This window comes from Marmota marmota, unplaced genomic scaffold (assembly GCF_001458135.2).
Source record: "Marmota marmota marmota unplaced genomic scaffold, marMar, whole genome shotgun sequence".
Taxonomy (NCBI): domain Eukaryota; kingdom Metazoa; phylum Chordata; class Mammalia; order Rodentia; family Sciuridae; genus Marmota; species Marmota marmota.
In genome coordinates, this window is record NW_026000082.1 from 5367532 (window position 1) to 5392366 (window position 24835).

Genomic DNA, 24835 nt, shown 5'->3' on the forward strand with positions numbered 1-24835 from the left:
GGCAGGTGACGCTGCCCCAGTGAGGGAAGAATTCTCTGTAGAAAAAAATAAACTGCAAGAGAAGGAGGAGAAAAAATGGCTTTCAATTATCCATGTTATCTTTCCCCACCAATCATTACAGATGATGAATAGGTGCAATAAAAGCCAATATTCAATTTTTCCAATTTACATGGAAAGAAGGCCATAATATATTGTTAAGGGGAAGAAACAGCAGCCTACCGAACAGTGTATATACTAGGATCTCATTTTTGCAATATTATTTGTATGCATAGAAAGGGTTAGAATGGATTTATATAGAAATGCTAACAGTAGGACTACAGGTGATTTTTATTATTTTCCTCACTTGTATTTTCCAGAATTAACATGTTTCAGGACTAATAAGAAAAACTCACCATTTTTAAACTTTCTTGTAAATCGTTCAGATTCAGTTGATGTGTGCAGAGTAGCCACTCTGTGCCAGGCATGAGAATTTGCACTTTTCTGAGTCATGAACTGTTTTCCATTATTTTAGACTCTTAAGAGGTAGGGGGACCTTTAGAATTGATCTAATCATTACTTTTTTAAAATGGTGGTGAAATATATCCAAGCTTTACCATCAAGACCATTTTTACGTGTGTGGTTTAGTGGTTTGGGTCACTTTCACACTGCAATGCAGCCATTGCCATCTTATCTCATAAAATGCAAACCCCAACCTTCAAATGCTAACTCCCCATTTCACCCATCCCTCAGCCACTAGCAACTACCACTATACTCACTGTGTCTATTAGTTGGCCACTTGAGGTATCTCAGGTAAGTGAGACCATACAGCACGTATCTTTTTCTTTTCGTGACTGGGGATTGAACCCAGGTAGGTCCTTGTGCATGCGAGGCAAGCATTCTGCCAACTGAGCTATGTCCCCAGCCCCTAGCATGTATCTTTTTGAGACTGGTTTATTTCTATTGTAAATGAAATAAATGTCTTCAAGATTCATCCACCTTGTGGCATGTGTCAGTATTTCCTTCCTTTTTAAGAATGAATATTATTCCGTGTCATATATAAACCATATTTTAATTATCCATTCATCTGTTGATGGAACACTTAGGTTGATTTTATCTTTTCGATACTGTGAATAATGTTGCAAAAATGTGAGTGTACAAATATCTCTTTGAAACATTGCTTTCAGTTCTTTTGGGTACATACTAATAATGAGATTCTGATGCGGTTTCAGATATAAAAGCAGAGAAAATGCCAGTAGTTTTCCTGAGAATTGAGTGTCAGTCTCTGTTTGAATATCTCCAGGGAAAAGTGATCCCAAGCTTGTGAGGCAGTGTGGTACAGTGGTCAGAGAGCATAGGACTTGGAGTCGGATAAAACTGGGTGCAAATTTTTGTTTCGCTACTTATGTCCTTGGGAAAATCAACAATCTCTTAAAGAAGAGGTTTCCATATATATATAAAGTGGAGGTAATCTATCCTATTGGGTGGCTATAAAGATTTGTTGGATAGTGAACCTAAAACATTTAGTACACAGAAAATGCTCAGTAAATATAACATACAATCAAATAATACTTGTTCTTAAGAAAGGCCTTAATATTAACTAAAAGCCTGCTTACAATGTCTCTGCACTAATTTCCCTCTTATAGGAGGAAAAAAAAACAGAACAGAATATGTCTTATATAGAATGACGCTTTAGGCATTTTAAAAGCTCTCCACTGGGAACTGGTCTTTGGGAGAAAGAAAGGCCATTTTATCTTGCATCTCTTTATGGACTAAAGTGAAGAATACCTCTTCTGCATTTAGAAAGCTCAAGTATCTCCAATTTTTACTGCTTCAGAGTTAGGAAGATAAATTTTGCTTTCCCAGAAAACTCCCCTGTGTTTCAATTAATAAAAATTTCGTGTCTTCTAACAAAAGTATCAGTACAGCAAAAACACAGCATGCCTAGGAAATTACTAATCTGCAGGTCATGTTCAAATTTTGTTTTTAAAAATTCCTGTGAAAAAGAGTTCCTTCTTGAAACTAATGTCCTTCTGAAAGGTAGCTTGTATTTACTATTTTATTATTTCTCTGTACACAAGTATCTAACACCAAATAGTTCCAGAAAATAGTTTCTTTTTTTAAAAAAAGTGTTACTACATCTTAAAAATAAAATAAAATAAAATAAAATAAAATAAAATAAAATTAATTAAATTAATTAATTAAATTAAAATTAAAATTAAATTTAAAAAAATTAAAGTACAGCACACAATTTTTACCGCAAGATGTATCATATCTATATCTATGGGAAAATGACCATTCCATTAGCATAATATCTTATAAGACATTTGGGAATGTCTTTCTTCAAGCCAAATGTGGCAGGTGTCACTGTGGTAAGAAGCATTTAAGCTATTGTCCTCCTGAAGCCAAACATTTAACGGAAACCAAAAAAATTCAGCCAGATGCCAATATTGGGTCTCTATGACATCATTCATCCAGATGCGTGGAAAATCTGGATTTTTAAGAATTGAATTTTTGTGGTCAGAATCACACAGACTCAGTCTCAGGGTTAAATAAGGCATTTGAGAAACAAAGTGATATTGGAATATACCACATTTTAATTAGAAATAAATTGAATGGAACAAAGGATACTATTTCAGTGCTGTGAATCAACGTGTATATAAAAGTTACTATGTAAAATACAGACAGGACATTTCAAAGCTGTATTTTTAGGGTTTTTAATGAAGTAACCTGAATACACTAATGCTCTGAGAAAAGAAAGTATTCATCCAACAGAGAGCCACTGGCCACAATTCTTCACCTCTCCTGCACTTGAAAACACATAGCCAATAGCACTAAGTCAAAGTATGTTCTATTTTAAAGTTTTCAAGGTAAACATTTAACTTCAAATTCACCAGGAAAATATTTGAGTATTTGAAGGTATGGGGAAGTAAGCAAATAACTGAAAGAGTTTTATGGGAGGAACCAAATAGGAGACTTTAATCCCAGAAACCATGTGCAAGCCAGTATCAGAAGAAACAACAGAGGTGGAAAATTCAAGCGTTAACCTCCCCCACTTCCTCCAGTTCTCCCTTTTGGCTGGTGCTGTACTACCATGGGCCTACTTAGATGGAAGGAGGGCTTCAGAGGCCATGAAGTTGAATCTGTTCTGTTGACACAACGATAAACCGAAGTTCTATAGAGAGGGAGCAAATGGACCCAGAAAGGCAAATCTATTATGGTCATAAGCACCTGACTATAATTTTACAAACAGATGAATAGTTACAAATTAGGCATCTAGGGCTCACATACCCAGGCACATGCACAAAATTGCTCAGATAATAATATTTCAAACACCACATGAAGAGCCTTACAGAGACAATACTTTCCTTGAGTCAGCTATGATAATATATGATCACATTCTAACTAGGAAATCAGTGTAGCTTCTTTTAAAAACTTGGACCTAATTCTATTTCACAAAACTACAAACGTGTCCTGGAACTCAAAAATGACCATTGCTTCCAAATTCACAGCAGCCATTCCAAAACTTTTTAAAAAGAATTCTTCACTTTTACTTGTACCACTCCCAAACACACCCGTCTACTGACAGACAAACTCTGGACCTCATGCATATGCCTCTCTCAATTGCTTCCCTCCAGAATGACACTGTGTCCTCCCTGCCCCGCTCCCTGCACCCCAGGGCCAGCAGCCACTATTCCAAACGCTGATTTCTGGACCAACACCAGCAACTTCATATGGCTCATCAAGCCTGTCTCCTCTTTCATTTAGAAAGCTTGCCAGGTTCCTGGGGACCCTATACTGAATACAGAGGAATGGCTGGTCCCCCCACTTCCAGCATGCACTCTGATGTCTCTGCAACCAGATTCTGTAGAGCCCACTTCTGTCTGCTTGCATTTAGAGAGCCATGAACTTTTTGATGGGGGCGGGGGGTACCGGCAACCTCACCCTGCACAGCAAGGGCCATCATGGCACTGACGCCCTCCTCTTGTACACCCTGAATACCACAAGCGAAACCTGCAGGCACATTTTCTAGGATTCCTGAGAACACATGGAACCATGGCTGGAGGGCTGGGAGGGCTGGGCTCAGGGGGAGAGGGGCTGAAGTGGGGCTGGGACGTGCAGCCCAGTGTGCCAGAAGACAAGTTAAAATGCACCTGATGAATAATACAAGCTGCACCACATACAGAAAAGATGAGAGCGGCCCACCTGTGTCTGTTGAGGGATATTTACAAAGCTTGGATCCCGTGGTCCAACACTGACGAATCGGTTTGCGGGGGAGGTGCTGGGTGTCGAGTAGGCTGTGAAGGGAAGGGACACATGCGTTCAGGAAGCAGCACGAGATTGCACACACAAACAACACCAAAACACACAGTCTCGAGCCTAGGCAGCTGATTAACAAGAAATGTGCAAATGCTGTAGCTAGCACAGGGCTCCGGCTAGCGAGGGCATTTTAGACAGTCCAAAGGGTGGTGGGGGACTGGCTCCCAATGCCTGCTGGGGTTCATCAATGTCAAATCAGTGCTTGCATGAGCTGTTCTCTCCTTCCATCTATGAATTAGAACATGTAGGACATTTGCCAAGTATTCTTTGTACATTAAACACAAGCTCTGGTGTTAGAAGGAGATACCCTGATCTTTAGAGCACAGGGAGAAAGAAATTAGGGAGGAAAGGGAGGAACATAGTTCATTTACAAACTTTCTTTCCATGCTGTTACACTCTTGAATGTCATTAACTGGTTCTGGGCCTTTACATGGAAAAGAAGTCCTTATAGGAGGAACTGGTGGGTTCTCCAGGAGGAAGGTGGAAAACCATTTAGACCAAGTTGCCCTTATAGGCCCAGTGGAGTATCTAGAATATTTATGATGCCCAAAATGTGCTTAAAATCTTCACATTGGTTGTCTTCCCTTCCTAGGTGCCTTCTGTCAGGCACAAACTGTCCGACCTGGTATAAATGAAGATAGACCACAGGGACCTCAGGTGCCACACTTCATTCTGCTATCCTTTCCACAAAGGATATGTGAGAGTTTTCTTGTTGGATGGTATGTTTATACTTAAGAGTGTCTCTAGGTGAGAAAAAAACATTCAGTGGCTTTGGTGTCTCAGCTCATAAATCTGAATGTACATTTTATTTTCTGGTGTCCTGTAATTCACTTTCTATACCACAAACTGCAAGGATTTATTTCGGATGCTTTGTCTAGTCTAGAATCTCTAGACGATTGCTTAAAATAATTCCAGAATTCTTAACAAATATTTATGAAAGGCCTATATTTTTTTGGTACAACTGCTAGTACACACATCTAAAAGACAAAAAGGATTTAGACTTTCTAACTTCTGCCCTTATTGACATGATCTGCTTCTCTTACTTTAATTATCTGTTTCTCAGAACACTGCTCATACTTCTTGTCCCCCTTGTTAAACACATCAAGGGATAAAATTCCCACAAATGTGATCCAACTTCCATGGGTCATCTTTGTTAAGGGCTAAGCCATCCAAATAGATCCGTGACGGTCATGTGGACATGGCTGCGGTGGTGTTAAGCTGGACAAAGGAGCATAAGGGCCCTCTGATGCGTATTGTAGGAAACTTTCTGCTGCGACAGTATTTGTCTTAGGATGATTTATCTAGTAGTGACTTTGTATTACATGATCTAAATGTACGGTGTTTGGTGAATCTATTGAGGCCCCCTCCCACCTTATCCTATATGTCACACTAGTGTGAACAGAGTTGAAATAGCTCTGCCATTCTATAGGTGTCCCTCTCTCACTGGTATGGGGGAAATTTCATTTTTGAAAAGCTCAGTAGAACACTCTAAAAAGCCCCTGACTTTGCTTTGATGCACTTTAAGAAACATCAGCAAAGTTTTACATTGAAGATGATGGACCATAACCTCCCAGTAGTGTATTCACTCGCTGCTAGAGCACAAAGGGGATGAAGGAGAGATGAGGAGGAAGCCAGTAGGTGACATGACCTGTCAAACCTGTTAGTGGTTAGAGAAAAGGTGCTCTTTTTCAGACATGAGTAGATAGGTAGGGTGAAAATGTATGAAAAGCAACGCAGAGTGTGCTGAAGAACCAAGGCTGAGTGATTGATGACAGATGCTAAAATGGGAGCCCCAGTTGGATGGTATTGGTCAAACAGCATGCCTGAGCTGGCTGCTTACTCTAGGCATAGCAGAATTTCCTGTGATATTTTTGCCACACTGGTGACATCATAAATGAGTTTGCTTATGGATCCCAGCATACACACTATTTGAGGTGGTGGGGACATTCTTTTATGAAGACATATCTCTGTTGACCATAGCAAGCTTACCAAAGCTGGAGAGGTATTTGTACTGCACTTCACTATCTACTTTTTCTTGACCCCAATTTCATCATTTGAAAGAAGGTTTAGCATATAAATAATATAACTACCCAGGATCATGATGATGCTAAGTAGGTATTTTCCTTTCTTCAATCATGGTACACAACTTGCAGTCTTGGTTTCAGAACATCCCAGAAAGCCTCTAACTCTTGAGGACCACTAAAGCTACTCCAAAGGTTATTCTGGTTATTTAAAAAGACAGCAGTGGCTGGGTGCATGCCTATGATCCTAGTAGCTTGGGAGGCTGAGGCAGGAGGATTGCAAGATCAAAGCCAGCCTCACCAACTTAGCAAGGCCTGAAACACAAGACTCTGTCTCAAAATAAAAAGTAAAAAGGGCTGGGGATGTGGCTCAGTGGTTAAGTGCTCCTAGGTTCAATCCCTGGTACAAAACAAAACCAAAAAAACAAAACAAACCAAAACAAAAGAGCAGTGGTGAGAGAGGTGGCAGTATTTGCATTTTTTAAAACAAAGATATGACGACTACAAAGATCTGGGAAACTTGGGTACCTAAGTCATAGATTAATTCCTTGAGAAATTTACTCTGTAGAAAGTGAACTGCTGGGAGTAATCAGGGACATAGGGAAAACAAGGGAAGGAAGGAAGAAATTCTGACTCATCTTCCATTACGATAGTGACAGCAGGCAGGGTGCTCACCTCTAACAGGATGTAGATTCAGAAAGACATGCCATAAATTGAATCTGATTTTCTCAAAGAAACTGTGGAATTAGGGAGTTATAGTATTGAACAAAACCTCAATTCAAACTTTTTACTAAAACAACCACATACACCTTAGTGAATTGATTCTACATATATGGTTAAGAGCTTCCAACATGAATATAATATCAAGGAAAGGCGACAATGTAGCAACTAATTATTTACAATCGTGTTTACTAGGATAATATGTCATTTTCAAATCTTTCTTAATTGTAATTCTTGCCCTATTTATAAGAGCAATAATCAAATGTTGCAGGAAGAGCTTCAAGAAATCATGAGATCTGAAAAATATACATACTTTTTTTTTGAGATGTCTGTAGACATTTTTGAGAATTTTGGAGGAGAGATTTAGGGGCAATTGACAACTTTTTGGTAAAGTAAACAGAGAAATAAGTTTGGCCATATAATCTCATTGTAAAAGTCCTCATGGCAAACATGAGTGTTAGAAATCAAATCATTGGGCTGGGGTTTTAGCTCAGTGGTAGAGGGCTTGCCTATCACATGGGAGGCATTGGTTCAATCCTCAGCACTACATATAAACAAACATAATGAAGGTCCATTGACAATTAAAAATATTTTTTAAAAAGAAATTGTTGATTATTTGGCTGCCTCTAAAATAGAAAGTATTTTTAGCAGCCAATTTACCTACATTTACAATTTCCTATGACCCATTTTCCTATGGAAGGACATCCCTATAAGAAGCTTCTACCAGCTTTTATATTAGCACTATTCATTCATATTCTCTCTCTCTCTCTCTCTCTCTCTCTCTCTCTCTCTCTCTCTCTCTCATATAGTTCTACACATTATCCAAGAGTCTTAGTTTGGCCTTCAGCACAATAGTAAATATAAAAATCCCAAACTAGAATTTGATACCATGTTCAGAAAAATCACACTCTTCTGTGTTACCCCTTTTGTATGCATTGCTAATCCAGGAAGATCAGTTGGGGAAATGGTTCAAGAACAACTCTCCATAAGCACTAAAGAGTTCTACAGGGCCTCTGAGGGTACTGAGATCTGTCTCTAGGGAGGGACATGGTGGAGTAGAGAGGGAGAGTAGGGGAGGTCCCTGAAGCACTGTTCCTTAAAACTCTGCAGGTGTTCCTGGGAGCACATGGTCTCAGTGTCCTCAGAAATGGACACATTGACTGCCCGTTAGCCAAACAGAACTCCAGTTTGTTGTTCTCAGCGTGTTGGTTTCTTTTTTCTGTTTTTGTTTTTTTTTTTTTTTTTGTCTGAATAAGAAGGAATAAGGTTGGGATTAGATAAAGAGAATGAAGTGAAGACAGGGGAATAGGAAAGACAGTAGAATTAATTGCATGTAAATTTCCTATGTTCATATAGAATACATGGCCAGTGTAACTCCACACCATGTACACTCACAAGAATGGGATCCTAATTAGAATAAGTTATACTCCATGTATGAATAATATGCCATAATATACTCTACTGTCATGGTATCTAAAATGAACAAATGATTAAAAAAGAAGGAATAAGGAAAGTATCTGGATAAAGAAATCATAATATTTCCAGATGAATTAGTGTTGAGTCTGTAATAGTCTTCACTCAACAGTCATACCTGGTCATGTCATTAAAAACTTGGTCAATGCATTTTGTTAACCAAAACAAATTTGGGGGGGGGTACTAGGGATTGAACTTGGAGATGATTTACTACTGAAATACATTCCTAGTCCTTTTAATTTTCTTATATTTTGACAATAGTCTTGATAAGTTGCTGAGGCTAGCCTTCAATTTGAGATCCTCCTGCCTCAGTCTTCTGGGGCACTGGGATTACAGGCGTGCACTACCATGCTTGGCAGTCAGTGTGTTGTGAATGGACATGCTTAGCAGTTTTCCATTTTTGGAAAAAAATATGACTAAAGAAAAAGATACTAAGATATTAAAATATTTGTAGCATTGTCAATTGATGTTTTCTATTGACGAAATCACCCAAATCTGGTAAACTAGAAACTGGGAGTCTTCATTGCTTGTTTTGAAAATAGGCAGTTTGAAAGGTCTAGTTTAGCAATCACTAAAACATGTGGAACCAAGGCAGGCAGAAAAGAGAGAAAAATCTAGATTTCTATGCAGAGGATAACAAAAGAAGAGTTGCCCTTTGAATGAAGACCACTCCATGGGTCCTCTCTCAGGCTGCCCCTGAGAGGCTGCCCCTGAGAGGCTGCCCCTGAGAGGCTGCCCCTGAGAGGCTGAGTGGAGGTAGCAACTTCGGCCACAGGCAGCAGGGTGGGGTGGGGGAATGAGCGCAGAGAGAGGCACCTGGGCAGAAATACAAGAGACCAGGTGAGCACTTAGGGTGGATTTACTTCAGACTGGAGAAATGATGAAGTCCCCTAGCCCCTGGTGGGCTGGCCTAGTCACTGATGCCAAGAAGAATGAGAAATTTGTCTTATTTTATCAAAGACTCCAACTCCATGGAAGTAGTGAGCCACTCTCTTCTTCATCCCCTCAGACTCCACTAAGTGCATCAGAGGGAAATGTTACTACACTCACGTGTTCTCTCTTGTTCGCCGAAAGACCCGTATGCCAGCTCTTGTCATATGCCAGCCTCTGCTCTGAGCATTACTGAGGTGCAGAGGTGACTAAGATACACTGCTGTCCTCAGAGTGTTAGAGCCTACTGGGGACACGCAAATACAGAAAATGAGAATATGAGTGCCTCAAAGTAATATAAATAAAAATCTGTGAGATGCTTAAATCAAAATCTGTGAGGTGTTAAAAGATAGCAAAGTGATAGCCAGCAGGAGGAACAGAATGGGCTTTGTAGAAGAGATGGAGCTGGCTTTTGAGACAGCTGTAAGGGAGGAGGGGCTGACGCGCTCCCAGGAATTGGAGGTCACAGAGGAGGCAGCACCAGTAAGGGAGCAAGGCAGGGAAGGGGCTTCAATGGCTAGGGAAAGAAGGAAAGAGGGGACCTGCAAATTACGTTTCACCATACAGCAAGGGAAGGCAAAATTTTAAGGACCATAAAATTTAAGATTCCAACACCAAGGAAGCAGTGAGCATCCATTCTCTTATCAGAGAGTGATGATAAATATCAGAGGCCTGAATATTTGAAATAAGAGCAGGAAGAAGAGGCCTGCTGAATTTAAGAGGAAGAAATAATTCATAAAGCAAGCAAAAACAGCAAATTTGGATTCTAAGCACTTGTGGGGCACCCAGACACCCTCCTATCCACCTTCTCCTTGTGATCTTATGCAGCAACACACGTTTCATGTGTTCCCTGTCTTCAAAAACCCACAGGGGGTCGCCCTCCAAAAATAACTAGCCAAAATTCGATTTCACTCAAAATAGATTTTGCTCCCCGCCCAGGAATGTGCTAGTCAAAAGTCATCAAAACAAGTTCAGGAACACAGACTTAAAAAGAATCCTGTGTATCCAAACTGCAGTCTTATTAAATGCTCATCAGTGACACTTGACAGTGAAGGGAACATGTGTGGAGAGCATGTTTCAGTCTCAGACTTCGAGAGGACTAAATACCTAATTGAAATGGTATCCCAAATCTTTAGCGGCACTGTCATGTTCTTTTTTGGGGGGTGGGGAGTGGGGGGAGGCCTATGAGAAAATTTTCATTTCTCAAAACTAAAAACAAAAAAATGCAGAAACTGTTAGAAAACAGATTAGCTAAATTTCTGAAGGAAACCACTACAATCAAACTCATTTAGGGACTTGAACAGCACTATTTCCTGCAAGGTCACAAAAGAATTGCTGGAGAATACTTGAGCATTTTTCCTTCAAAGAGCTCTATCGGTATTGGTATTGACTAGCTTACAAGGCCTGGGTTCACATTATTGATGTCATTATATAGCTAGGGAATCACACATGCTAAAGCCTGGGAAAGCATAGCCTTTGAGGAGCCTTTTGAAAACACAGCTTTGGCTTACACACAAACCAGTACCCAGAGATTCAGAAATTATGTGATGGAGTGGAGGTTGTGGTTCTCCTCCAGATGTTTGGAATCCAGAAGATAACCACATCAAATTTCTATTATTTTGATCACATCTGTGCAGACAGTTACCTCATTCTATTATCTCTGCAAATCTTTAGTCTTTACAAACAAGTTACCGACAACAACAAAGAAACACAGGCCTTAGGGCATGGAATTAAAGCCTTCTTATCGCTAGTAAATTATTATAGATCCACATACCCACAAGCTTCCTTCCTGAAGAGCTAATGAATCCTAACTTTAATATATTAGCATTACTTAACATGAGATGGTAACAATTTGCATGGAGTTCACAAGAATCCTGAGAAGAATCAATTCAGCCAGGTGGCTTGACTCTGCTAGCATCTCTACCTGTATTAAGTATTCTCAGAGAAGTGGGACTCAAGCTATATATCATGATTTGGGGTAAAATGGAGAAAGGGAGGTACAAGACATTTCATGCCATTGTATGCACACCAAGAGAAGGGACCAGAGTAACTTCTAAACTGGAGACGCTTTGACCTTGTTATTAAAATCTGTGCACTAAGGAGGGACTTCACAGTGAGGGTTTCACATACACACTCTATTCAGACTGCCTATAATGTTCTGTTTTCATATTAATTTTTAGAGGATAAAAATACAGCTTTATTTCTTTCAATTTCAACTTTTTTCTGATGGCTAATCTAAATTCTATAACTGTCATTTATTTTTATGAGTATGTTGTCTGTTGTTTCAATTGATAGAACATATTTATTGATCAGAAGCAAGCACATAAATAAGTGGGCACAGGTGAAAGTTATATTAAGTAGCCACAGGGAAGAGACCCTGGATTCAGCTAGGGTTTGCTAAAAAAAGAAATTCAGATCAATATATTGGCTCGCTCTTTCTTGAAAGGCTTCTGCAGCCTCCCAAAAGGCAGTGTAACTCTGGAAACTTACTTCTGGGTATTTATCCTCAATAAGCACTAAAAATATAGATAAAGATTTATGCTCAAGATGTTCGTTACAGCATTACTTATAAGAGCAACAAATGAGAAACAACTTATAAGTTAATGCTTCATCCATACATTGCAATACTTTGCAGCCATTAATAATGTTTCAAAGTAATAGTTAATGACATTACAACATGTTTACAATATGAAATAAAATCACTTTACAAAAAATATATACATACACATATACACATACTCAATATCACAATCAATTATGATTAAAGCATATGCAGAAAATGATTGGAAAATATGCATGATAAGTCATTGGAAGAGTGAAATTATGGATGATTTAAAAATATCTTCTAATCTTAAAATAATCATAAAGAAATCTGAAAATCTCAAATTTTATGTGTATATATATATATATATACACACACACACACACACACACATACATATGCAGTGAGATGTAGTCAATAGAAAATAAATTTGAGAACCAGAAAATCTTGGGTTGAATCTGTTTGCTCTCTTACTGGTTAAGCCAGTTAACCTCTCTGAACCTCTCTATGCAAAAAGTTTGGCAGAATAAACATTATTTACTCCAATTTTCCTAGCCCTTTACCTCTCCGTGAATGTTTAACAGACTACCCTATCTGTGGGAGCAGTGCAGAGGCTTCTTTGACAAGATGAGAAACCCCTGAATTTCCCTATGCTTTGTATTAAAAAAAATTGAAAAAATGTGAAAATCATTCTTTCGGAGATTACTGATTCCAAAATGTGATTACAGGAATTATACCTCCAAGATATCTGCCTCCTAACAATTAAAAAAGATAACACTCAACCCTCTTAAGGGTTAGCATTATCAGACTTACAAGCAATTTGTAAGGGTGTAAATTGCACAACCTTTTTGAAAGGCAGTTTGGTAATTGTCTCAAGAGAAATGTACATATCATTTGCATTAGTAATTCCAGTTATAGAAGTCTGTCCTAAGGAAATTATAGAGTTGGAGAAAAAAATAAATCTCAGGATATGCTGGAAGCATATTCCCTGGGTTGGAACAAAGAGATTAACCTAGCAGGGACACAGGTGTAAATGGTTGAAAATTATTTTCTGACTTATTTTGAGAAAGAAAAGGTTTATAATGCTAATTAGGAAAACAGCATACTAAATATTCACTGTGATCACAACCATTTTATATATGTGTGTACACTAAAAAAAAAGATGGGGAAAAAGATAGTATTATTAATTGTAGTTGATTATGGAAGACTATAATTTTTTCTTCAATATTTTCCAACAAAATGTCATACATTACCTTCATAAGAAAGTCTTAAAACTCATCTGTCATCTGACAAAGCAGAAAACTAAGACTAACACCAGGCTTGAACAGGTCATGGTGTCCCAATGGATGTCACCACCTGTTATCCTGCTCCCTTCGAGTCATTCTTTCTTTACAAAACTCATCTCTTAATCTCTTTTTTCCTGTCCTGGTTCCCGTGTCTTTCATCTAATTCAGTGTACCCAAGGGGCTGTTACTCTTGAAATAGTTAAAAAAATATATTTTTTATGGAACGTCTTAGGGCTTTCAAAGGAAATCTGCATGATGTTACACCTCTAAACACAGTGCTGTCCTGGTAAAGCAGAAAGCACTGGGCTTCAGACTCTAACAGACTTGGGTTTGAACCTTGGCTCAGTTTCAGTTTCATCTTCTTTAAGAGGGTTCACAATTCCAATTTTGCAGTTACAATAACAGTGGTACTTAAGTTAATGCATATGAAAATATCCACCAACATGCCTGATTTCCAATAATCCTTTTTATTCTCCCTTTGCACATTAAGCTATTTTAAAATGGAGCTGTACACAAAATAAAAAATGCTCTGAAAAGTCTTCATAACAAATCATGATTGAAGATAGTACATGTTACGTTTGTATTCAATGGGTTCCTATAGCAGGGCCTGTGACCAAATAATGGCTACTGTGAATGAAAATGCTAACCTTACACTGAACTCTCTGCTTTCAGGGAGGGGAAAAGAATATTATTCTTTACCAGAAAGATCACACATTTTTGCTCTCTTACTCTAAGTTCAGTCTATAGCTAAAAGCAAGATGTATGAAAATTGCCAAGGATTTTTACAGAGCCCTCTATGTGTGAGTATGTGATTTTGGTCACTGTTAACGATTGAGATATGAACAAGATTATTAGGCCACAAGGCAAATACTATAAGAAATCGTTTTGTTTAATATAGAAAGGTGATTTCAAATTTAATATCCTTCATTTTCATTGGGTAAGGCACGAAAAATTATCCTTCTAAAACCGCATCCTCTTCCTGCAGTCAGCAGCAGTTACCAGTTTCCTGTCCTCTACGCAGTGAACTGAGCATGTGCAGCACCCCCCCAGCCCACACCTCTTAGCATTTGCCTTTGTTGACTTCGTATAACTTAAAGATTATCCCATGACTTCAGACACACCTACTTCTTTATTTTAAAGAGTTTGTAATGTATAACACTTACATTACATTACATTAGTGTATATTTAGGTTACCAATATTTCATTATAATTGATGTTACTATGAATACTTTATGTACAACTTTGCTTATATGTCCAACTATATGCATGGTGAACACTTAAAATTTATACACACAATTGTAAATTTTATGGGTGAACATTTAATACTTGCTATAATATCTGTATATAATTAGATTTATGTATGTGTGTGTGCATGCATGTGTGTTTGTATATACACTAAATTGTCTCTAAAGAGGTTGAACCCATTTGTAGTGCTCTAATGGTAAAGAAAAGTTCTATATGTTTACCAATAGCATGATACTTTCTTATCTTTGCTAATACATGAAAATCTTTCAAATTTTAATTTGTATTGTTCTTATATTACACAAATATTTTAAATGTTTTCTTTTGCTCTGACTATATCATTTTCTTGTATTTCTTTTGGATTGTTGGCCATTCCCTTTCTGACTTTAAAAAGTATATATCAGCTGAGAGCAGTGGCTCATGCCTGTAACCCCAGCTACTCAGGAGGCTAAGGTAGGAGGACCCAAAGTTCAATGTTAGCCTGGCCAACTTAGCAAGACTCTGTCTCAAAATAAAAAACACAAAAGGGCTGGGAATGTAGATCAGTGGTAGAGCACTTGCCTATCATGTGTAAGACCCTGGGTTCAATGTCTGGTATCACACACTCACATACAATGTTTTATATATTATATATTTACATTATATATTGATTTATATATTATAATATATAATACAAGTATTAGGTATGTGTGTGTGTGTGTGTGTGTATATATATATATATATATACATGCACACAATATAATATATACACACATATATATTATATATAACAATATATAAATCAATATATAATATATAAATAGGCATATTTTATATATTATATTGACTTATTATATATATATTTTGGGTGTGTTGTATATGTATTGCATAACTTAACCTTTTGTCACATATGTTGCTAATTCTTTTTCTACTTTACCTCCTGCTTTCAACTTTGTTTATGGTGGGTGTTTTGTGCATTAATTTTGGACAGTTTTAGAGTAGAATTTATCACAGATGCTGGGTTTCTATATTCTTTAGAAAGGCCTTATTTTTCTTTAACATTATGTTTTTAAAATTGTCCTACATTTTATTGTGGTATTTTGTGGTTCAGTATTTTATTATATTTTTTGTTCTAGTGGAAATTTAGTTTTGAGTAAGGATTTTTTTTTTTCCAGACTGCTAATCATTTTTCCCGGTACACTTTCTTAAATCCCTTTCCCTCCTCTGAAATGCCACTCTTATCACAGGATAGAATACTATGTGTATTTGGGTCTCTTTCATGACCCTGAAAATATAAAAAACTAAAATATAATGCAGATAGAAGCAGCACTGATAAAGGGATTAAAATCAATGCGGAAATAGAGCAAGGCAAACTTTGCTTGCACTGCCTGAGATGGGACATTGACTTTGAGCTGGTAAAATTGATGGTGTTCTTAGAACTGTTCCATATCCTGTCTGTGGTGTTGATGTATCTATGATGTTATAAAAACTCATAGAACTGTACAACCAAGATAATTTTATGAATGTAAATTTAAAATTAACAAAGAATAATGTCTAGACATCAGTAAGAAGACGTGTTTTATGAAAAGAAACCACGAACTCATTTCTTTCTCATCCTTTCCTTTTCCTTTCTTCCCTCCCTCCCTTCTCATTCTTATTTCTTTCTTATAATCTACTACTTCTTCTATGAACAAGGAAAACATTGTCTTTATGTCTCTTTAAATTTTTTTTGCTTTCTTTCTTTGCCTGCTAAGAAGACATACTTTCAGCAAGAGAAACCAATTCATACTAAAGTATAAATGACTGCCAACATCTTCCTCTATAGAGTTTACACTTGGAGTGGGAGGAATTTGGGGGGAGGATTCGGATAAAGCAAAGATCTTTGTGCCACAGCAAAGCATAAAGACTCCAGGTTCAAGGTTGCTGGATATGAATCATGTCTCTACATCCCCTTTCTGAGTGACCTTCAGAAAGTTACCTATCTTCATTTCTAATCCTTCTCAAGGGTAACAAGAAAGTTTATTTTATGTAATTAAAACAAGGATGCAATGAGATAATACATGTAAAAAACATTCTTAGGAGTGCCAGAGGCATTAGTAGAAGTTAACTACTTCATTGTTGCTGTTAATTTCAGGCATGAGCAGACAGTTGTGGCTTCCCACATAACCAGAAACCTGGTCACTGCTTTGTCACAGTTACAGTATGAGGCAGTATGAAGAGCACAGGTTGCCTATGTTTGAGTCTCTACAACTACCATAAAAGTATAATTTTGGGTAAAGTAGCCTCCATTTTCTTTATCTTGTTTTCTCTTTTTCTTTTTTCACCCCAGGGATTGAACCCTAGGGATGCTTAACCACTGAGATACATCCCCAGCCTCTTTTGTGTTTTATTTTGAGAAAGGGTCTTGCTAAGTTGCTTAAGGACTTGCTAAGATGCTGAGGCTGGCTTTGATCTTGCGATCCTCCTGCCTCAGCCTCCCAAGCTGCTGGAATTACAAGCATGCACCACCACACCCAGCTAGTAGCCTCCATTTTCCAGTCTGTTTCCTTGTTTATAAGATTCTGACCTCACAGGAGTTTTGGGAAGAATGAATAAGATAATATATGTGTGAAAAGCTTTGCTAACCTAGAAGCATCTAACATGTTGATTATACTAGAAAATCTCCATCCCAGCCACAGATTATTGTTATGTTCTTGGTTAACACACTCACATTCATTTATATAGCGAACCTGTATAAGATTCATTGGAGATATAAAAATAAATAATAAAGGTAACTTGCCATTATACGCTCCTACAGAATCCTAGTTTTTTTAAAAAATTAAAAGTTCATAGTGAAGTAGGCATGGGCAAAAATGTTTATGAGTCTTTTATGCATTTTTAAATTGAGTTTTTGTGTTCCCAATTAATTAAAAAAGAAAAATATGCACATTTTATCTTGCATTATAATTCAAAAGCATTTTTTTTCTTTTCATTATAATTCTAGGCTATGATGCCAACATTCATTTCAGAAAAAAATATGGAAAAGTCAATTTTTATAGTATAATCTTGGTCCCAAGATACCATATAAAACTGGATTATATAGTACAATTAACAAAAACTATCATGTTGTGCATCATCATGCCACAAATAGACCTAAACATAAAAAAAAAAGATTTTTTTTCCTGTTCTTGAGCTGTTGTCCTCAGGACTCTTAGAGAAACTCATTACTGTATTACACACTTGAAAAGGAGTCCTTTATCAATTAATGAGATGATGCACACTGAAAAACTTGGTAACCAGGTCAGTAACCTGCACAGTATGCTGCCATAGGCAAGATGCTCCTATGATCAGTCTCAGCAATGTCTAATAGGCATCTCAAAGGTAACCTGGTTTCCACCCTCATCCAGAGCTGCTCCTGCCATCTTCCTATCTCAGTTTATGGCAACTCCATCCTTCCAGTTGCTCAGGTCAGAACCTAGCAGTCATCATTGATTTCTTTCCTTTTTTTCTCAATCCACATTGAATGCATCAGCAAATCCTGTTAGTTCTACCTTTCAAATATATCTGGAATCCAATCACAGCTCACTGCCCTGACTGCTCCCACCGGTGCCAGTCATCAGCAACTCTTGCCTGTAAGATTGCAACAGTGTCCCCTCCACCCTGGCCTCTTTCAGTTTTCTGCACTGTATCTACTGGTCCCTAACTTACAAATGTGCTTATATTTTGATTATTGTTTGTCCCTCCCTGCTGGAACCCAAGTTCTATCAGGGCAGGAAATTCTCTGTTTCATTCACTTTGGTATCTCTTGTGCCTGGAATAGTAGCTGGCATGTAAAAGACACTCATTATATTTACTGATAAGAAACAGCTTCTTAATGGGTCTCCTTGCTTTCATTCTTGCCCCTGGCCATCTATTTTCAACAAAGCCTTTTGAGTGTTTCTATTAAAATCCAGCCAGCAATACTCGGTCCTCTGTTCCCCATCTCACTGGGAGGAAATGTCAAAGTCCTGACAATGATCCTACATGATCAGCACTCCCAGCCAGCAATTGCATCCCCACTACCTCTCCTCCCTCCTCCAAAGCTTGCTTTGCTCTCGCTATCCTCACCTCCCTCCAACTTACCAAGCTGTCTCTGCACTGATTATTCTCTCTGCTTGGCAACCTCTACCCGCCTCAGTCTCCTGGCTCCCTGCTCACCCCTTCGGCTCTTTGCTCCAATTTCTCCTTCTCTTACAACCTACCTGCCTTTTACACTCACTGTTTTGTTTGTTGTCTTTCTTTCCCTCTAGAGAATAAAAACTCCAAAGTCAGCATTTTTCTCTCTTCTACTCCTTGTGGAAGCCTAGCACCTAAGAGAGTTCTTGGCACACAGCTGGCGCTCGACGAGAGTTTGGGCTGAATGAAGGGTGGTGGTGGTGTTCTCTCACTGGGCCAGAAACCCACAGCGGCAGCTCCTCAGTGGAGACGGGACACTCTCAAGCTGCTCTCACAGCTGTGCCTCCTATTTTTCATGACATCCTGGAGTCCTGGCATAGTACATCAACCTTTCTCGAAAACACATGAATAGTGTAAAAGTTCTCCTTGAGAGGGAACAGAACTGTCATTTCCCTATACACTTTCCTGTCTTTTTTTTTTTTTTTTTAAGGCACTGGTAAGGATCTTTCCCATTAAAATGTATTTATTTCATAGGCAAATTTTTTCCCCCCAGATCAGCCTTATCCCTGTTTTTCTGGCCACAGCTGCAAAGTTTAGTATTAGTGCCAGAGGCAACTGATTAGTTAAAAAATATATGCTCTGCCCTAGGCTGGCAACCACTTGTATTTCATTATAAAAGGATATTAAAAATGATGCCTTGGACTTCTGTCTACAGCATGGTACAACACATCTGTCACCTGGTTCATGCTGACACTATGCTTATGAGAGTGAGTGGAAGTTGGTATTGTTCCCATGAGCAGATGAGGGAGTTGAGGCCCCCAAAAGTTGGTAATTTAGGAGACCCTTGGCATGACTTCCTATTTTTTTTAATCTTTTTAAAGAATCTTGTTTTGTTGTAAGTTGTCTCAAACCCTTCCACAGAAAGGCTGTCCTAGGTTATGTGACTGATGTTTCTGAAAAAGGCTTCAATTCTGGACACTCTGTTGGCCTGTGGAACATCTGTACTTAATGCCCTGTCATGACACTGCTGCTCATCAGAATGGAAGCTCTAATAAACTGACAGAGATAAACAGGATGCAGCCATCTTGTGATTTCAGTTTCTAAGAAAGCACATGATTTATAAAATTATGGTTTTCCCCCTATATTCTTATATAGTGGCAATCCAATTTTACACCCCATCTCAGGTCAGTTTCTGAAGAAAAGTTTTACCTTTTCTTAAAACACCAGAATGTCATTCTACTAAATAGCTTTAAAGTCACATCCCTAAAAGAATCTTTCCCTGAAGCCTCAGACTCAGACCTCCCTCCTACACCACCAGAGTACTCCTTTATCCAATGTTCCCTCTGCACCTATTTACCAGCTGCATCTCTCAACACACCCACATCTTACAGCAGGATTTAATCACCTCTGTATTCCAAGAAGCTCACACAGCCTTGGCACATGAGAGATGTCAATGCAGGATGGCTAAATAAATGATTGAAAGAAGGTAGCTATTAAAGATAATGTTAAGGGGGATGTTACACTCCCGATATGGACTCCAAGCCATACATTCTTGGTTCCTCTCCACCCCCTCACATACTCCAGACTGTTGTGCTATGAAGTGGAAAATGGATGTGACCAGTCCTCCTCCTTCCTTGCTTCTTTCTCCTAAAGAGACAGGTTCTGGAGGGGAGCGTGCAGCCACCTGTACCTCCATGTCATCAGTTTTATATGGAAGGGCAGACCCCATGGTGGAAGGCTTGTGGTGGTCTGGTATTTTCAGGGATGGGTAGATATGTGGGTGTAATTTGGGAGCTCCATATCAGGACACATATTTTCCCACAGTTAAAGCTAAATCCTCTAACAGTGAAGGTGGTATTCTATATTCCATCTAATTTTGCCTTGCATTTTATTTACAAATTGGTTCAGATATTAGGGTGTGAGAGGTTTTCTTTCTGTTTTTTGTTTGTTTTTCCCAGTGGGCGCCCTTAAATTCCCTCCCAGGGCAGACCTGTAGGCTTTGAGATTTTTTATTTGAAAGGCTTCTCTGAGGCTACAAATTACTGCTATGACTTTCTTATTAATAAAGTAGAAAATGGCAAGCAATATATTGCTGGGAACAACACAATTCCTGTGAATCCAACATGCCCACAAGGGCTAACATTTGTGATGATAAAAACTTCTCTGCCATCCGTAGATTTCATTGTGTCGATATTCCTAGAATCATCTGATTCAGAGAGTATCTGATTCCCTATATCAAACTTCGAGACTCTCCCCTGATCGTTTCCCTTTCTCCCAAACCTTTAAATGTTGCTCTCGTTAATGCAACCACATGAGCTAGAAGTGCCAAGACCCCCTCCACCTTCCCTCATTCAGAGCTGACAAAATGTGTTAGGGTGAGTGGCATCTTCCTGTAAAAGGCGTTTGCTACAGCTCACGGAGTGGAGTCCAGATCCCTGGACCCAAAGGTGTCAACTGGATCTAGCAGCTGAGAAGCTTCTTTGGGTCCTACAGACATCCTTCATCACTACTCACTAGGGCCTTCCACTGGGGAACAACTTGGGCTGATGATAAAATACTCCAACTTATTTGGGGGAGCATTTATCAGAGCTAATTTCACACAGTCTGTCAGATAGGGTTTCAGATAAGGAAACTGCTTTACAGAGAAACAGCTAGTAATCGGAAAGGTGGGCATCTGAGCCCCTATCATTTAGATACCAATAGCCATACTTTGCTGTCTCCATTCCTGTATAGTGCCAGAGCTGGGCCTCATCCCCTCTCTGGAAAACTCACTATGAAGTATGAGACACTAGTAGTAGAGGTGAGGACACTCTACATGGAATAGGTGGTATATTACTATTAGTTTTTTTTTTTTAATTTTAAAATTTTTGGTACTGGGGATTGAATCTAGGGGTGCTTAACCACTGAGCCTTTTATCCCTGGCCTTTTTAAAATTTTGAGACAGGGTCTCACTAAATTGCTTAATGCCTCGCTAAGTTGCTGAGGCTGGCCTTGAACTTGTGATCCTCTTGCCTCAGCCTCCTGAGTCACTGGGATTATAGGCATGCACCACAGCACCTGGCTACTACCAGGGTTTTAAAGGACTGTGGCACTGTCCTGCACAGATGGGGAGAAGAGGAACAGAAAAATGGTCTTCAGGGATGTGTCAGAACACATAAATATGTGGCCACCCATCAGTAAGCTGATATCCCCAGTAAGTAGATATAAGTAGAGTTTGGGGACAGTTAATTCTCTGGCTTTTAGCAGATGCTACATAAACACAATGAGCAGGACACTCCCATGAGCCTCTGCTTCCCAGAAGCTATTTTTCTCAACTGAGGTTTCAGGATCCATAGGACAATCCCAGCTTCCCTCCCTTGTCATTGGACACTTGGGGTTTATCCTCTTGTTGACAAGTGTCTCACTGAACCACCTCTTACCAAGAGAAGTACATCTCCCCAAAATTGCCCCCCCATCCTCACTCTTTTTGTTATAGAAATAGAATTCACACAGAATGCCACTACTGCTACATTATCCATATGATTAAATACTAGATGACCCAAGGTCCAAGAGTGCCTCTAGTCATTCTGGATTTAGTGTCCCCAGAATCAACTCCATGAACATGATCTAAACAGAGGCTCATATTTCCTGTTTTACCCTTTTTCTTCTGTATCCATTATCATTATGATTCCAATACTGGATGTGAGAAAGCTGAGAGGCCAGGACTCTTCATTCACTAAACTGAACGGAACAGTTGCCCAGTTCCAGTGTTGTCTACAAAATATCCTGCCCCCTACTCTCTTCCACTCAATTCCTATTATTGCTAATCAAGTTCTTGACCTTAACACTCCTTTCCTAGTCTGTTCTTATATATCTTTTCTCCAGTATATTCTTCAGTCTCGCTTCCTTTAAGGACACCCCTGAAAGCTCTCCCTAGGGTCACTGACACAGTTCCAACCCTTTCCTATATGATGATCCCTCTCTGAAGCATTAGGGAAGGTGCTCATCACATCATCAATCAAGGGCAGGCCATCTGGAAACTTCAGCCATCATTCTCTTTGTCATTATTCCAGGCACTAATAAAAGCCACATTTGTGTGTTTAAGTTATTTCTAGCTCCTCCATCTCTGAAATATCAAGAAAAATATGGAGAGTTGTTCAACCTCTAGTTCATCAAATAATCATTCCCATCATCTAAAAAGGTTTTGAAATCCTATATTCTCTGATCAAATGGTCCCAGACTGTTCAGAGAAGAGCCAAGAGTTCTCTTTCCATCTAGTTCTACCCTCTATTTCCTTCCCCTGCCAAGCCTGGCCATGCAACTACCATGGCTGCTAGCTCTGATCTTCTGCCAGGCTCTTCCTCTTGGCACTGTTCAATGTACACACCTGTGAATTGACACTTTGATCTAAACTTCCTTTCCTATTTGATGTGTAAGGTATATTATAACTTTTATATCTCATCAAGTGCATATCTCTTGGACCACAAGTTCCTGGAAGGCAGGGCTATACAGAAGAATCAGGAACTTTTTGCTAAGAAGAATTTATGCAAGTAGATGTGATTTGGTGCTCATGGGCATAGCATTTAAAGTCACTTGAATTATACACCAAATTTAATAGTTTGTGTCTAGATCTCAGTCCTGGACATGCAATTTCATCAACTTATCCACCCACATGTTCAGTTGTTTCTACATCTGGTGCAGTTGCTGGGAGTGGTGTTCACTTTGACTCTGGCCTTGATTCTGCAAGTTCAGGCTATGACTATGGCTGGGATCTGCACCTACTGCTATAGTCTCTACTGCAAGGGACAGAGATGAGGTGTGGATTCAAGTGCACACAGCTAGATGAGTGACCGGCGCCTCGTCTCAGCAGTACTTACTTGGTGAGGTGGGGGAGGCTGCACCTCCTTCTGCTGACGTGGTTGGAGGCTTCGTGTCTGGCACCGGCAGAGGCACAGGCCTGGCCATTGGTGGTGGTGGTGGTGGCGGCAACATTGGGGTGGGAAGGAATGGGTTGTGCACCTTGCCTTGGCTGCTCCCATTGGGCTGCAAGGGTGGAGAAAAACACACGCACATACACACACACAAACAAAAGAAGAAACAAAAGATGTCAACTATTAGCTGCTTCTGAAAACAAGATTCATTAGGCACCTTCTAGGTAAATGACTAAGTATTCCAGCTGCCTGAATTCTTGCATGATCACATCTGGACGAAGAAGTGCTCGGTTCTGTTTGTTCTTAAGGCATTCCACAAAAGCGCACTTGGGAACAAATACCGCTGCATCCCAAACTTCTTTCTTGAACTACATTGTCCTTTTTTTGCATCTGACTCCATAAAATAATTTGCTAATGATCTGTATTTGTCAACTTTATTTTCACTTTTTAAAGCTGGCCTTATAGAACATATAATAAATGTGTTAAGTGAACATACAGATTTTCTTTTACATATTGCATAATACTAGACATAGAAAGTTTAGAATTTAGCTATCAGAATTTTGCTAGATTAAAATATCACTTCCAGTTTTTATTTAAATTATATAAGCAAATGCTGTAAGAATCATATTTCTTTGTTTGCCTCATGTTAAAAAAAAACAAGTAACAATTCTATGACAGAATAAAGTTTCCCTCTGAAGCAAGCAATATAATCTATTTAATTTTCAAGTTTTTCAAAATAGCCCCATGAAGAGACCTGCCTCAAGCAGGTCTTTGATCAAAATGCAAAACTGGGCAGTTTGTATTTTGACAGTTATATAGGATGATGTCAGGACTATTAAAAAATAAGTTAGAAATGGAGAAGTCAGTTGCCTGGTGTTAAAGATCAGATCCATTTTTTTTTCCCCCCACAGTTTCCCAAATGGCCTTTGGACTACATTTTTAAACTTCATTGACACTGATCAACCAATAGTAACAGCTCATATTTAGGCTGCAGTCCCACACCAAAACTCAGCTAACGGAGGTCCTGGTGTTCCAGGCTTTTATGTGTAAGGTTCATATTTCTGCAGAGGCAGTCTCATTCCACCATCAACATTCACTGATATATTTAGGATTGTTCCTCAAAGACTATCTTGTCTGACAATCAGAATGCTGCACTTTCTTGCTAGCAACTTGCCTGTGTGTTATTTCTGAGTGGACTGAAAGTCCTTAAGTGAATGCTTTAGAGTAAGTCAAGCAAATAAATATACAAGCAAAAAGAAAAAAAGGCACCATATTGATTTGTTGTCTAGACAGAAATGTATCT

At 38.9% G+C, this 24835-nt stretch overlaps 1 protein-coding gene across 3 annotated transcripts in view; it reads right to left on the minus strand.

Moving 5' to 3' along the window:
* Nfia (nuclear factor I A) overlaps nt 1-24835 on the minus strand; it is a 363160-nt gene that overhangs the window by 31409 nt on the left and 306916 nt on the right. For 2 of the 3 annotated variants that reach the window (XM_048815269.1, XM_048815271.1), the window contains exons 9-10: nt 23479-23644; nt 4183-4274 (exon numbers count right to left, since the gene is read on the minus strand). In XM_048815269.1, the coding sequence (XP_048671226.1) occupies nt 4183-4274; nt 23479-23644 (258 nt within the window). The remainder of the gene's footprint in view (nt 1-4182; nt 4275-23478; nt 23645-24835) is intronic. The other variant, XM_048815270.1, reaches the window with a different exon arrangement.